Source organism: Amblyraja radiata, chromosome 1, assembly GCF_010909765.2.
Source record: "Amblyraja radiata isolate CabotCenter1 chromosome 1, sAmbRad1.1.pri, whole genome shotgun sequence".
In the NCBI taxonomy this organism is placed as follows: domain Eukaryota; kingdom Metazoa; phylum Chordata; class Chondrichthyes; order Rajiformes; family Rajidae; genus Amblyraja; species Amblyraja radiata.
This window is the reverse complement of record NC_045956.1, coordinates 32,164,688-32,180,837: the sequence shown is the minus strand read 5'-3', so window position 1 is coordinate 32,180,837 and position 16,150 is coordinate 32,164,688. Positions and strand designations below refer to the sequence as shown.

Genomic DNA, 16,150 nt, shown 5'->3' with positions numbered 1-16,150 from the left:
GTTGAAAAATTATCACTAATGCATCCACTATTTCTGGGGCTACTTCCTTAAGTACTCTGGGATGCAGCCTATCTGGCCCTGGGGAATTATCGGCCTTTAATCCATTCAATTTACCTAACACCACTTCCCGCCTAACCTGGATTTCACTCAGTTCCTCCATCTCATTTGACCCCCCCCGCTATTTCCGGCGTATTATTTATGTCTTCCTTAGTGAAGACAGAACCAAAGCAGTTATTCAATTGGTATTTTTTTCTTCACATATCTATTAAAACTTTTGCAGTCAGTTTTTAAGTTCCCTGACAGTTTTCTTTCATAATTTCCCTTTCCTAATTAAGCCCTTTGTCCTCCTCTGCTGGTCTCTGGATTTCTCCCAGTCCTCAGGTAGGCTGCTTTTTCTGGCTAATTTGTATGCTTCATCTTTTGTTTTTATACTATCCCTGATTTCCCTTGTTATCCACGGATGCACAACCTTCCTGATTTATTCTTTTGCCAAACTGGGGTGAACAATTGTTGTAGTTCATCCATAAAGTAAACTAATTCATGCCATTTCTGCCAGCAATTCCCACAGCAATTATTGTGAAGGGATTTGGGCCCCATATCTAAGGGGGGATGTGCTGACATTGGAGAACGTGTAGAGGAGGTTTACGAGAATGATCCCAGGAATGATTGGGTTAACAGGATGAGCATTCCATCCCAAAGGCACGTGTGTGTAGGTTAATTGGCCTGATCGCTGGTCGGCGTGGACTCAGTGGGCTGAAAGGTCTGATTCCGTGCTCTGAACTAATCCTCTTTTGCCCCCCCCGCCCCTATATTTTCACCATGTTTTTGTGCTGACACGGTGGGCCGAAGGGTCTGTTTCCACGCTGTATCTCCAAAAAGAAAGTCTAAAAAGATAGATGGGCTGCTGGGAGATCGGTGACAATCAGAATAATTATATGACATCCTTAATGAAGTAAAACCTTCCAAACTGCCGCGTGGGCGAGCTGATAGCCATTCAGTCAGAAGACAGCATTCCCATCACAACTCAATGTTATCAGGTAGACAAAAGTGCTGGAGAAACTCAGCGGGTGAAGCAGCATCTATGGAGCAAAGGAAATAGGCAACATTTCGGGCCAAAACCCTTCTTGGGTTTCCTTCTTGGAAGAAGGGTTTCTCCCCGAAACGTTGCTATTTCATTCGCTCCATAGCTGCTGCTTCACCCGATGAGTTTCTCCAGCACTTTTGTCTACCTTCAATTTTCCAGCATCTGCAGTTCCTTCTTAAACACTTCATTTTCTCAGGATTTATCTGAGGTTTAAAAGTTGCCCTGCCTAAGTACAGGTGCAGTTTATTACTAGGACATGGCAGTGTATGCGTGATGAAGTGTACGTCTGAGGTTAATTAGGCAGCAAGGTTCCCACTCTGCTGGGGAACTCTTGCGCTCCCTATTAGGAAACAATTCCAAAGCCCTGAGCTGTAAACGTGATCGCTCTGTAAGATAAACAGATGCATCTGGGCTGCATAGTTGCAAGCCTCTGTCAGACTCTCGTTCCTCTCTCCTTGAAGGTCTTGCTCCTGAGTTCCTGGCAATAGCTCTCCTACCCAACGACCAAAGAAGCATTCAGCATAGCGTGGCATTGTGCAAGACCTTGGTGCGGCCACATTTAGAGTGAAGATAGACACAAAATGCTGGAGTAACTCAGCAGGACAGGCAGTATCTCTGGGTAGCAGGAATGGGTGACGTTTTTCGGGTCAAGACCCTTTGTGTTCAGTTCTGGACACCATGTTATAGGAAAGATGTTGCCAACCTGGATATATCTCTCTACATCACCATTGGTATCTCTCGTCTACCTTTCCTCTGACTCTCAGTCTGAAGATGCTTCTCGACCGGAAGCGTCACCTATTCCTTTTCTCCAGAGATACTGCCTGCCCCGCTGAGTTACTCCAGCTTTTTGTGTCTACCTTCATGAACAAAGCCATGCTGACTGTACCTAATTAACCCATTCATTACCAAATGGAAGCAAACCCTATCCTGTAGAATCCTCTCCAATAGTTTCCCGACCACTAATGCAAGACTCAACTACATTTAAGGGTAGTGTGTAACTTTGCCTGCATCTTGTGGCAACTCTTTTGTGCACAGTGTATGCAAAAAAGCAAAGAATGTCACTGTATCTTCATGGTACTATTCCGACCCACTGAGTTACTCCAGCTTTTTGTGTCTCTCTTCGGTTTAAACCAGCATCTGCAGTTCCTTCCTGCGTAAACTCTATGTGTACAGATACCCTGACAAGGAGTGTGCGGCAAGGAACTGCAGATAGATACAAAAAGCTGGAGTAACTCAGCGCGACAGGCCGCATCTCTGGAGAGAAGGAATGGGTGACGTTTCGGGTCGAGACCCTTCTTCGCGGACTGCAGATGCTGGTTTATACCGAAGATAGACGTAAAGAAGAGTGTGAAGAAGGTTTCAACCCAAAACGACACCTGCTCTTTTTCTCCAGACACACCGCCTGACCTGCTGAGTTACTCCAACACTTTGTGCTTACCATGACAAGGCGCATTTAAGCCGGTTTTCATACTGTACTGATGGAAGTAATATGAAAGGTTCACCACGTTCTGTGGGCCGCAAACTGTGGTTACATAAATGCTGTTCGTCTAGAACATTCCACCAAACAAAAATGTTAACATATTCAAAGGGTGAGGCAGCATCTATGGAGCGAAGGAATGGGTGATGTTTCGGGTCGAGTCCCTTCTTCTCCACCCGAAACGTCACCTATTTCCTTCGCTCCATAGATGCTGCCTCACCCGCTGAGTTCCTCCAGCATTTTTGTCTACCTTCGATTTTTCCAGCATCTGCAGTTCTTTCTTAAACGTGTTCAGGGAGTGATATTGAGAAGGGGATTAATGTTAATCTGGTTGGCAGGGACATGTGACGAGTTCCTACACTAAAACAAAAAGCTTTTTTCACTGTACCTCAGCACACATGACAATGAACAAGATACTTTTAATGAGGCAGGTTCCACCTCCAGGCGGGGGAGAAGGTCATTGTTTGGAATTGCTACTTTAAGCCCTGCCCTGCAACTTGCTGCCGCGTTTTCAGAGCCGACAAGCAAGTGCAGAGGGAGAGAGGCGGTGCAGGTGCAGCTTCTGTAACAAAGATCACGGCGCTCTTCAGCCCGCCGGGCCGGCTCTGCACTCACTAGTGCCGGGGCTTTAGGCGGAGAGTGGAGCTGGTATTCGGACGGATTCACACCCCCACCCTCTCCCCGTCCCCTGCACTGGACACGGCAGCGTTGCAGGTTGCCACGGCGCTGCAGGTGTACAGCCTTGCCTGTGCTTGACGGCCGCACCGACAGACTGGGACACAGGCAGCGGGGCCGGAGCCCCCCACACACGACCACCATGGGCGGCCGACCCTGGCGCCGCGCACTCAGTCTAGTCCTGGCCACAGGTGAGGGGGGAGAGTGGGAGGTGACGGGTGCGGGCAGGACAGGTGAGAGGGGGAGACGGGTGAGAGGAGGAGACAGGTGAGAGGGGGAGGGCACGTTGGGGGCAGGACAGGTGGGGAGAGGGCAGGGGAGGGAGGTGGATGGGTGATGTAGTGAGAGGGAGGGGGGGAGGAAGTTGAGGGCAGGTGTGGTAGGAGGGGGGGTGGGATGATGGGGAAGATGTGTTATGCGGAGAGGGAGAGGTTGACGGGGAGGAGACGGACAGGACAGGTGAGGGTATGATGGGGCAGGTGAGGGGCGGGATAGGTGAGGTATGGGGAGGAAATGGTGGTCGGTGGGGAGGGAAGGGGTGGTGGTGTGAGCAGCTTGTGAGGAGGTACAGGTGAGGGAGTGGGGTGATGGGTGAGTGGTGTGCTTGGCTGCAGAGGTCAATGAGAGTGGGCGCCGGTCATCGAAGGGTCCGTGGCCTCACCTTCACTTTAGTATTGAATCTGGGCTGAATGGATTGTATGATGTAATGAAACCTGTTATCAGGCTTCCATCTGCCAGGGTACTGTCCAATTCAAATCCAAGACTGCAAAAAATAGCAGAGAGTTGTGGATGTAGCCTATTTTATGTCAATGATCAATGAAATCAATGATCATCAATGATTTGGATGAGAACTCACGGGAAGATTAGCAAGTTTGCAGATGAAACTAAAGTGGGCGGTTTTGCAGATAGTGAAGATGGTTGTGAACGATTGTAGCAGGATCTGGATCGATTGACCAGGTGGGCGGAGGAATGGTTGATGGAATTTAATACAGAGAAATGTGAGGTGTTGCATTTTGGGAAGTCTAACATGGGCAGGACCTACACAGTAAATGGTAGGCCTCTGGGGAGTGTTGTAGAGCAGAGGGATCTAGGAGTGCAGGTGCACGGTTCCTTGGAGGTCGAGTCGCAGGTAGATGAGGTGGTCAAAAAGGCTTTTGGCACATTGGCCTTCATCGGTCACAGTATTGAGTATAGAAGTTGGGAGGTCATGTTGCAGTTGTATAAGACGTTGATGAGTGCATTCAGAGTATTGTGTTCAGTTCTGGGCACCATCTTATAGGAAAGATATTGTCAAGCTGGAATGGGTACAGAGAAGATCTACGCGGATGTTGCCAGGATTAGAGGGTGTGAGCTATAGGCAGAGGTTGAGTAGGCTGGGACTCTATTCTTTGGAGCGTAGGAGGATGAGGGGTGATCATATTGAAGTGTATAAAATCATGAGAGGAATAGATCGAGTAGATGCACCGTCTCTTGCCCAGAGTAGGGGAATCAAGGACATAGGTTTAATAGGTGAATATGAGGGGTAACCTTTTCACACAAAGGGTGGTGGGTGTATGGAACAAGTTGCCAGAGGAGGTAGTTGAGTCAACGACTATCCCAACATTTAAGAAAGTTAGGTAGACACAAAATGCTGGAGTAATTCAGCGGGACAGGCAGCATCTCTGAAGAGAAGGAATGGGTGACGTTTCGAGACCCAAAACATCACCCATTCCTTCTCTCCAGAGATGCTGCCTGTCCCGATGAGTTACTCCAACATTTTGTGTCTACCTTTGATTTAAACCAGCATCTGCAGTTCTTTCCAAGCATTTAAGAAAGTTAGACAGGTACATGGATAAAACAAGTTTGGAGGGACATGGACAAAACGCGGGCAGGTGGGACTGGTGTAGCTGGGACAAGTTGGCCGGTGTGGACAAGTTGAGCCGAAGGGCACGTTTCCACGCTGTATTACTCTATGACTCCAGGACTCACACAGACCAGACTCCCCACCATTGAATCCATCTACACTTCACGCTGCCTCGGGAAAGCAGCCGACATAATCAAAGACTTGTCCCTGTCCTACCCCGGTCATTCCTTCTTCTCCCCGCTCCCGTCCTGCAGAAGGTACAGAAGCTTGAAAGCGCGCACCACCAGACTCAGGAACAGCTTCTTCCCCTCTGTTATCAGGCTTCTGAACGGCCCTTCCATCAGCTAGTATACTGTCCGATTCACCTCTACCCCATTGCGGACATTGGACTTTGTCTCTGGAACTGATGCGCTACAATGCTGAGAACTATATTCTGCACTCTGTATCTTCCCCTTTGCTCTACCTATTGTACTGGAGTTTGTCGTGATTGTATTTATGTGTAGTATTATCTGATCTGATTGGATAGCATGTAGAACAAAGCTTTTCACTGTACCTCGGTACACGGGACAATAATAAACCTAAACCTGTGGTCCTGTGTCTTGAGCACAGAAATGGGCACTTTGGGCCACCTTGCCCATACCGACCAAGTTGATATAGTGGGCCAGTCACATTTGCTTGCATTAGTCCCATAGCCTTCTGTACCCTTCCGTAGTCCTGTATCGTGAGAGAGTGATTTCTGTTCCTACTGTTACAGTGGCACGGTGGTGCAGCGGTAGAATCACAGCGCCAGACACCCAGGTTCAATCCTGGCAAATTCATTTCACTTGCACTTTATGTGGAATGTGACGAATTAAACTAATTTATTGATTGCTGGATTGATTAACTACGGGTGCTGCCTGTGAGGAGTTAGTACGTTCTCGCTGTGACCACGTGGGTTTGCTCCGGTTTCCTCCCACACTCCAAAGATGTACAGGTTTGTAGGTTAATAGACATCTCTAAATTGTAAATTGTCCCCAGTGTGCAGGATAACGCTAGTGTACGGGGTGATCTCTGCTCGGCGCGGACTCGGTGGGGTGAAGGGCCTGTATCTGTACTGTATCCCTAAAGTCTATAAGTTACAAGCTGCCCTGGAATGATCTATTTTGCTGCCTCAGAAGGGACCTTGATGAAAAACATGAGAGTAACAAATGTTGTTTGTTTAAGAAGGGAAGTAGCAAGAATCCAGGGAATTGGAAATAGTTGAACCTTGCATTAGTGGTCGGGAAACTATTGGAGAGGATTCTACAGGATAGGGTTAGCTTCCATTTGGTACTGAATGGGTCAATTAGGGACAGTCAGCATGGCTCTCTGGAGAAAAGAACAAAGTGACGTTCGGGTCGAGACCCTTCTTCAGACTGAGAGGCAGGGAGGATGGAAACGAGAGATATCGATGGTGATGGGAAGAGATATTGAACAAATGAATGAAAGATATGCAAAATGATAAAGGATGTTTAAGAAGGAATTGCAGATGCTGGAAAATCGAAGGTAGACAAAAACGCTGGAGAAACTCAGCGGGTGAGGCAGCATCTATGGAGCGAAGGGAATAGGCAACGTTTCGGGTTAAAACCCTTCTTTCGACCCAAAACGTTGCCTATTTCCTTTGCTCCATAGGAACAGAAACTCACCCGCCGAGTTTCTCCAGCATGTTTGTCTACCTACAATGATAAAGGAAACAGGCCACTGTTGGCTGTGTGCTGTACCTGTTGTGCCTTACTAACTTAATTGAGTTTATTGATAGAAACATAGAAAGACAGGTGCAGGAGTAGGCCATTCAGCTCTTCGAGCCAGCACCGCCATTCAATATGATCATGGCTGATCTTCTAAAATCAGTACCTCATTCCTGCTTTTTCCCCATATTTGTTGATTCCTTTAGCCCTAACAGCAAAATCTAATTCTCTCTTGAAGTGAGGGTAGGGCGGTGGATAGTGTCTATGTGGATTTTAGTAAGGCATTTGATGAAGTCCCCGTTGATGGGCTGATCCAGAAGATGCATGGGATCCAGGTCGATTCAGAACTGGCTTACTGATAGATGACAGCGGGTTGTGAGGAAGAGCAATATTCCGGTGGGAGTTCTGTGACCAGTGGTATTCCGCAGTAATCTGACCTGAGACCACTGCTGTTTGTGATATAACTAAATGACTTGGAAGTAAAGGTAGACGGGTTAGTTAAGTCAAGTCAAGTTTATTTAGTTAGTAAGTTTGCAGATGACATCGAGATTGCTGGGGCCACGAGCTGCAGGCACACCTGTCAAACTATACAGTGAAATATAGATTAGCTACAGTAATGGGCAGAGAGATGGCAGATGGAGTTTAATCCGGGCAAGTGTGAGGTGTTGCACTTTGGGAGGCATTTTTGAGCGTATTTGTTGATGGGAGGTTGGGTTGCAATGTAGCTGATCTAAGACAATCGGCAGACAGACCAGGGAGGAGAGATGACTAAAGGGCCTGTCGCACTTGGGCATCATTTGCGCGTCACGCAGGTGGCGCGCGAAGATTTTGTGAATCCCAAAATCCTAGGGCGCCGCGTGCGACCGAGCGTCACTGGCTACGCCACCACGTCTCTCCACGCGCCATGCGCGCGTCACATGCACGTCACAATGCGCGCGTGACGTGTAAATTATGTCACGTAAATGACACGCAAATAACGCCCGTGGGACAGGTCCTTATGGCTCAACATGTGGCTGCGGTTTGGGAATGTGCTCGATGAAATCAGGAACCTTTTACAGAGAACTGTATTGTGAGCAGTTTTGGGCTCCATATCTGAGGAGTGGTTCCAGAGGAGGTTTATCCCAGGGATTATTGGATTAACATATGATGTTTTGATGGCACTGTTTAGTTTAGTTTAGAGATACAGCGCGGAAACAGCCTCTTTCGGCCCACCGGGTCCGCGCCGACCAGCGATCCCCGCACATTAACACCATCCTACACCCACTAGGGACAATCTTTACATTTACCAAGCCAATTAACCTACAAACATGTACGTATTTGGAGTGTGGGAGGAAACCGAAGATCTTAGAGAAAACCCTCGCAGTTCACGGGGAGAACGTACAAAATCCGTACAGACAGCACCCGTAGTCGGGATCGAACCCGGATCCCCGGCGCTGTATTCGCTGTAGGGCAGCAACTCTACCGCTGCGCCACCATGACCACCCACTGGGCCTGTACTCGCAGGAGTTTAGAGAGATGAGGGAAGAGAGAAGGAAAACAGTGAAAGGCCTGGATAGAGTGGATGTGGAGAGGATGTTTCCACTATTGTGAGAGTCTGGACCAGGGGCCATTGCCTCAGAATAAAAGGACATGCCTTTAGAAAGGAGATGAGGAGGAATTTCTTTAGCCAGAGGGTGGTGAATCTGTGGAATTCATTGCCAACGACGCTTGTGGAGGCCAAGTCATTGGGTATTTTTAAGGCATAACTTGGACAGATTCTTGATTAGTGCGGGTGTCAGGGGTTATGGGGTGAAGGCAGGAGAATGGGGTTGAGAGGGAAAGAGATCAGCCATGAATGGCAGAGGAGACTGTGCTAGGTTTTCTCCGAGTGCTCCGGTTTCCAAAGACGTGCAGGTTTGTAGGTTGATTGGCTTCTGTTAATTGTAAATTGTCCCTAGTGTGTAGGATAGTGCTAGTGTAAGGGGTGATCGCCGGTCAGCACAATCTCGGTGGGGCGAAGGGCCAGTTTCTGCGCTGTATTTCGAAAGTAAAGTCTAAGGTCTGCATATGATGCAAACTTGGAGGCACTGTTATCTGTGATGAAGGCAGCAATAAACATTAAGGCAAAGTGCTGGAGTAACTCAGCGGGTCAGACAGCATCTCTGGAGAACATGGACACAGAGTGCTGGAGTAACTCAGCGGGTCAGGCAGCATCTGTGGAGAACATGGACACAGAGTGCTGGAGTAACTCAGCGGGTCAGGCAGCATCTCTGGAGAACATGGATCGGTGATATTTGGGGTCAGCACACTTCTTTAGATGCTGCCTGACCCGCTGAGTTACTTTGTGTTGTCGGAATAATTTACACGGGATGTGGGGTGGGAGATTGCAACGGGAGCACGGGAGCACCTCAAGGCTGCGTGCTCAGCCCCCTGCTGTACTCACTCTATACCCATGACTGCGTAGCGAACCACAGTGCGAACTCCATCATCAAGTTCGCTGACGACACCACTATTGTGGGGCGTATCACTGATGGGGATGAGTCAGAGTACAGAAGAGAGATCGAGCAACTGTCCATATGGTGCCAGCGCAATAACCTGGCCCTCAACACCAGCAAAACCAAGGAACTGATTGTGGACTTTGGAAGGAGTAGGAGGGGGACCCACAGCCCCATTTATATCAACGGGTCGATGGTTGAAAGGGTCAAGAGCTTCAAATTCCTGGGCGTGCACATCTCTGAAGATCTTTCCTGGTCCGAGAACACTAATGCAATCATCAAAAAAGCACATCAGCGCCTCTACTTCCTGAGAAGATTACGGAGAGTCGGATTGTCAAGGAAGACTCTCTCTAACTTCTACAGGTGCACAGTCGAGAGCATGCTGACCGGTTGCATCGTGGCTTGGTTCGGCAATTTGAGCGCCCTGGAAAGGAAAAGACTTAAAAAGTAGTAAACACTGCCCAGTCCATCATCGGCTCTGACCTTCCTTCCATCGAGGGGATTTATCGCAGTCGCTGCCTCAAAAAGGCTGGCAGTATCATCAAAGACCCACACCATCCTGGCCACACACTCATCTCCCTGCTACCTTCAGGTAGAAGGTGCAGGAGCCTGAAGACTGCAACAACCAGGTTCAGGAATAGTTACTTCCCCTCAGCCATCAGGCTATTAAACCTGGCTCGGACAAAACTCTGATTATTACCAACCACTTTCTGTTATTTGCACTATCAGTTTATTTATTCATGTGTGTATATATTTATATCATGGTATATGGACACATTTATCTGTTTTGTAGTAAATGCCTACTATTTTCTGTGTGCTTAAGCAAAGCAAGAATTTCATTGTCCTATACAGGGACACATGACAATAAACTCACTTGAACTTGAACTTCACGTGGTCCGCCCTGTTTCGACGAATGCAATCAATCCGGCGTGCACAATCAAATAAGATCAAATAGAACAAGTTGTCCTACAACTTTAGGCTGAGCACGCCATACGCAAGAAGTAGAAGACTTCTTTATTGGCCATAACTTGTCAGACAAGGGGAACGGTCGAGCAAGAGACTGCTCAACAGACCCAAAAAGCATGCAGCCTTTTTATATTTTATTATATGTATCAATTATATAAGATGATTATTGTCACGTGCACTGAGGTGCGGTGAAAACTGAGTAGGAAGGAACTGCAGATGCTGCTGCCCAAGATAGGCACAAGGTACTGGACAGCGTAGGACAGCAAAGTGCTGAAGATGGCAGGAGAATGGAGATGGGAGGGAGAGATAGATCAGCCATAATTGAATGGCGGAGTAGACTTGATGTGCCGAATGGCCTAATTCTGCTCCTATAACCTATGAACGTACAAAGATACAAGGATGTGAACGGTGGAACTGGTTGGACAACTTGGTTGGGGGGGGGGGGGGGGGGGGGGGAATAGGGGAGTGGTAGGAATGCAGCAGTTCATTTGTCAGGGACGTATGTGCAGTGGGTCACGTACATTTGTTCACATGGTTAGTTATTGTGATCCAGTACTTGGCCTTTCCTCCCAGGACAGGCAGGTATCCAAGTTAGACACAAGATGCTGGGGTAACTCAGCGGAACAGGCAGCATCTCTGGAGAGAAGTAACGGGCGACGTTTCGGGTCGAGACCCATCTTCAGACTTCGTGGGTATCCAGGTTGTCGACTTCGTGGGTTAATAGGAATATGAGGGGCCCGAAGAGCACCCGTAGGATCAGACAGCACCCGTGATCAAGATCGAACCTTACCTGGAATATAATACGATAGAACTTTCTTTACCTCAGGAGGGAAATTGAAAGTAAAGGGCCTGTCCCACGATCATGCGACCTGCATGCGGCAAGCGCGACCAAACCGGAAGCGGGGGCCGTGCGGAGGTCGAGTGATCCCCGCACAGGGCCTGTCCCACGAGCATGCGATCTGCATGCGGCAAGCACGACCAAACCGGAAGCAGGGGCCGCGCAGAGGTCGAGTGTGTGACGTGAAGCTCGAGCGAAGTCCGCGGGAAGTTCGCGCATGACATACGGCGTCAAGACGCTGCGTCCGGCATCGTGGCGGTGCGTACGGCGTCGAGGCGGCTGCGGGCCGGCAGGCCGTTGCCACGAAGAATTTTTGAACACGGTCAGTTTTTTGGAGCCCCGCCTGATGTCGTGACCAGCTCCGCACAACTCCATACGGCTCCGGCGATCGAAGTGGGACCGGCCCCGCGAGGCCGTACGGCTCAAGCGACCACGTTAGGTTGCACTTGCCGCATGCAATCGCATGTTCGTGGGACAGGCCCTTAAGGCAGCAGCTCTACTGCTTGCCACTGTGCAGCCCGAGATGGGCCAAACAGGACTAGCTTAGATAGGGCGTCTTGGTCGGTATGGGTGGATGGGCCTTGGGGCCTGTTTCCGTGCTGTATCATGGGCTTGTCCCATTTAGGCGACTCTGGGCGATTGCCAGGGACTAATTTTAATGGAATTCATCTACGACACCTGGCAACAACCTACGACAGCAAAAATTGTCGCCACTGTCGCCAAAAAAATTTCTACGTGTTGATAATTTTACGGCAGTCACCTGTAGTTGCCCAAAAAATCGCCTAAGTGGGACAGGCCCATCAATCTGTGACATGCAGGCAGATGGGGCTAGTTTAATTTGGCATGATGGGTGGCAGAGTCATTGTTAGCAAAAGGACCTGTTCCTGTTCTATGCTTGTCTCCTCCTCCCTCCCCCCCCTTTCTAGCCCCCTCTGACTATCTAACCTCGCTCATACCAGGGGCAGCACGGTGGCGCAGCGGTAGAGTTGCTGCCTCACAGCGCCAGAGACCCGGGTTCCATCCTGACTACGGGTGCCGTCCGTACGTTCTCCCCGTGACCACGTGGGTTTTCTCCGGGTGCTCCCGTTTCCTCCCACACTCCAAACGTGCAGATTTGTAGATAAAATTGGCTTCTATAAATTGTAATTTATCCCTAGTGTGAGCGATAGTGCCAGTGCATGGGGTGATCGCTGGTTGGAGTGGGCCTGCTTCCACGCTGTATCTCTGGAGTCTAAAGTCTAGTGTTCTTGGCTCAATCACTGATGCTTTGCCTTCAGTCACTGCACTGCCTTGCACTCGTGTCCCATCTCTAAATATATTTCTCTCCTCTCAGCCACTGGAGCTCTGTGTCACGTGCCTTGGCTTAGTTTACACTGTTCAACGCAGTACAAACTGTTCCTGCCGTAGTCACAAGGTTAGTGAGGAAATAAACAGCCGGGGGCGTGGGGGGGTTTGTAGGTTAGTCACCTAACGTTCTTACCGTTAGTTTGCCAGCCTCCCGACCTCACACCCTTTCACATTCCCCTCCCCCCCTTCCTTCTTTCCCTCTCCCACCTGGACTCACACACATTTACACACCATGGGAAAAGCCCTTCAACCCAACTTGCCCATGCCGACCAACATGCCCCATCTACCCTAGCCCCACCTGCCTGCCCGCATCCCTGGCAGCAACTCTACCCGCTGTGCCAGCTCAAATTTTCTAATCCATGTACTTTAACAAATATGTCAACGTAGAACATTGAACAGTGCAGGGAACTATGCCCCTCAACTCTCAATTTTCCCCACTATCTATGGCCCCTGATAAATTTTACATACTTGTACAAGGTCTCCCCTCAACCTCTGACCTCCTGGAGAAACCAGTCCAAAATTGTCCAACTGTAGCTCACACCCTTTAATCCAGGCAGCATCCTGTTAGACTTTTACTTTAGAGATACAGTGCAGAAACAGGCCCTTCGGCCCACCGGGTGCGCGCTGACCAGTGATCATCCCCATACACTAGCACTATCCTACACACTAGGGACAATTTACAATTTTACCGAAGCCGACTACTCGACAAACCTGTACGTCTTGGAGTGTGGGAGGATGCCGGAGTACCCGGAGCAAACCCACACGGTCACAGGGAGAACGTGCAAACTCCGTACAGGCAGCACACGTAGTCGGGATGGAACCCGGGTCCCTGGCACTGTGAGGCAGCAACTCTACCACTGCGCCACTGTGCCGCCCCTGAGACATCTTCTGTACCACCTGCACCTTCTCCACATCCACCCTGTAATGGGGCGACCAGAACTGCAGGCAATACTCCAAATGAAAACCAGTGCATTTTTTTCTGATTTGTGAATTGAAAGATCTTTCCTCTGTCTAGGTTTGCCTGGTCAGCCGCTGCCGTGAACTCTACCAGTACAGTGCGTGAAGATAAGGATTTATGTAACCAGGTGCGGCAGATAAATTGTACAGGTAAGTACCACAGGTAGAATAATTCCAGCATATTCATGTGTTCATCAGTGATAGGAGCAGAATTAGGTCATTCAGGCCCCAATAACTTACTCCACCATTCAATCATGGCCGATCTATCTCTCCCTCCCAACCCTCATTCTCCTGCCCACCCCATAACCCCTGACACCCACAGTGTTCAAGAATCTATCTATCACTTAAATTGAGATGGAATGGGGGAGGGAGGGGGAGAATGCTCAGAGAGAGGTGAGCGTGGGGCAAAGCCTGGCAAATGATCTACTCCTCATCCACATCACTTGCCTTGTTCTTCCCCATCTCCCATCTCTCTTCCTGCTTTCTCTCCCCTACTATAATCAGTCTGAAGAAGGGTCCTGGCCTGAAACGTCACCTATCCAGAGATGCTGCCTGTACCCTCTGTGTTACTCCAGTACTTGGGGTCTTGTTTTAAAACCAGCATCTGCAGTCACTTGTGTCTTAAGTGATAGGTGGATACCGGTGAGGATTAATTGGCAAAAGGGTGGAGAAAGTGATACATATTATTTCTGCTGACTGGATAGCACGTACCATTAGCTCACAGTTACACAAGGAAAGTGTTACAGAGCTGTTACAGTGCTTGCATGGTGTAGCGAATTTCACAAACCTTTGAGATTATTTATTCCACACATACAAAACATTACGGGTGATTCGTCCAAGAGGATTAATGGAACTGAGTGGGTTGATAAAGACACAAGGAACTGCAAGGCGCTGGAATCTTGGGCAAAACACAATGTGCTGGAGGAACTCAGCGGGTCAGGCGGCAACTGTGGAGGGATGTTTCGGGTCGGAACCCTTCTTTGGAATGATGGGATGGGGGGGGGGGGGGGGGGGGGGGATGGTGAGTCTCTTGCCCAGAGTAGGAGATTTAATAGGAATCTGAGGGTAACTTTTCCACACAGAGTGTGGTAGCTGCCAGAGGAGGTAGTTGAGGCAGTGACTATTGTAACATTTAAGAAACATTTACACAGGTACATGGATATGACAGGTTTAGAGGGATATGGGCCAAATGCGGGCAGATGGGACTGTGTAGATGTGACGTGTTGGCTGGCGTGGGCAAGTTGGGCCGAAGGGCCATGTTTCCACGTTCTAGCACTCGATGACTCCGAGTGATTAATGGATACAGGTCGGGAGGGATTGTGATTGGCAGAGTGAGTGACGGAGGTGATGATTTGGGTTGGGGCCCTTCTTCAGACTGGAGGAGAACTCCTAAAAGAAAATCAATCATGGATGCTGTAAATCTAAAAGCAAAAAAAATGCTGGAAGCACCCGAGGTCAGATGAAAAGACCGCTCTGAACTGAAAGAAGGACAAACGGAAGGGTGGAGGAGGGGAGCCTTTCCGATGGAGTGACCATGGAGACAAGATGTAACCCCATAATGGCCAATGAGTGCATGGGAGCAGTTAGAGACACAACCTGGTCCAAGGATCCCTTCTTGTGACTCTTCCCCAGTTCAAGGGTCACGAATGTTTAATTGCCATGTGTACTGACGTGGGAACGTACAGGCCCGTTAACACAATAACGCACAGTTTTTCCATCAATCGATACAATAGATTGATAATCCATAATACGAGGTAAGCGTAATAGTGCCAAACCAAAGTCTGTAGCGCAGCCCAACACACACTCTATAGAAGATCACTGAGGTTGCTGAGGTTAGTGTTGGGCAGTGTTCAAGAGCCTGGTGTATATTGGGATGAAGCCTGTTCTGGAACCTGGAGGTCACGGTTTTTCATGACTCCTGTACCTTCTTCCCGATGGTAGCAGTGAGATGAGAGCGTGGCCAGGGTGGTGTGGGTCTCTGATGATGCTGGCTGCCTTCTGAGGCTGTGACTCCTGTAGATCCCTTTGACGATGGGGAGGTCAGTACCTGTGATGGACCACAGGTGTCCAGCACTCTCTGTAGATCCCTTTGTCCCCAGGCGTTTGAGTTGCTGAACCAGCCAGTTTGCTCTCTACCATATACCTGCAGAAGTGTGACAGTGTATTGGACAATATACCAAATCTCTTGCATTTTTTTAAGGATGAAATGTTGACCTGTTAAATATTTCCAGCATATTCAGATGGAGTCGGGGGGGGGGGGGGGGGGAGAAAGCTGAAAGAGAGGTGAGCGTGAGGCATAGCCTAGGCAAGTAATCTACCCCTCATCCAAAATAGACAAAAATGTTGGAGAAACTCAGCAGTTGAGGCAGCATCACTGCAGTAATGGAAATAGGCAAAGTTTCGGGTCCAAGACCCTTCTTCAGACCCCTCATCCACATCACTTGCCTTGCTTTGTACTTCCTCATGTCTCTTTCCACTTACTACCCCTAATATCGCAACTGAGACCTAGGTGTCATGGTACACCAGTCATTGAAAGTAGGAATGCAGGTGCAGCAGGCAGTGAAGAAAGCAAATGGTATGTTAGCATTCATAGCAAAAGGATTTGAGTCTAGGAGCAGGGAGGTTCTACTGCAGTTGTACAGGGTCTTGGTGAGACCACACCTGGAGTATTGCGTAATGTTTTGGTCTCCTAATCTGAGGAACGACATTCTTGCCATAGAGGGAGTACAGAGAAGGTTCACCAGACTGATTCCTGGGATGGCAGGCATTTCATATGAAGAAAG

The 16,150-nt window shown here is 49.0% G+C and overlaps 1 protein-coding gene across 1 annotated transcript in view; it reads left to right on the top strand.

Annotated features, from left to right (window-relative positions):
• The first annotated feature begins 3,025 nt into the window (after positions 1 to 3,025).
• LOC116972358 (protransforming growth factor alpha-like) overlaps positions 3,026 to 16,150 on the top strand; it is a 33,994-nt gene continuing 20,869 nt past the window's right edge. The window contains exons 1-2 of the mRNA XM_033019938.1: positions 3,026 to 3,429; positions 13,427 to 13,517. Coding sequence (XP_032875829.1) covers positions 3,379 to 3,429; positions 13,427 to 13,517 — 142 coding nt within the window. The 5' untranslated portion in view covers positions 3,026 to 3,378. The remainder of the gene's footprint in view (positions 3,430 to 13,426; positions 13,518 to 16,150) is intronic.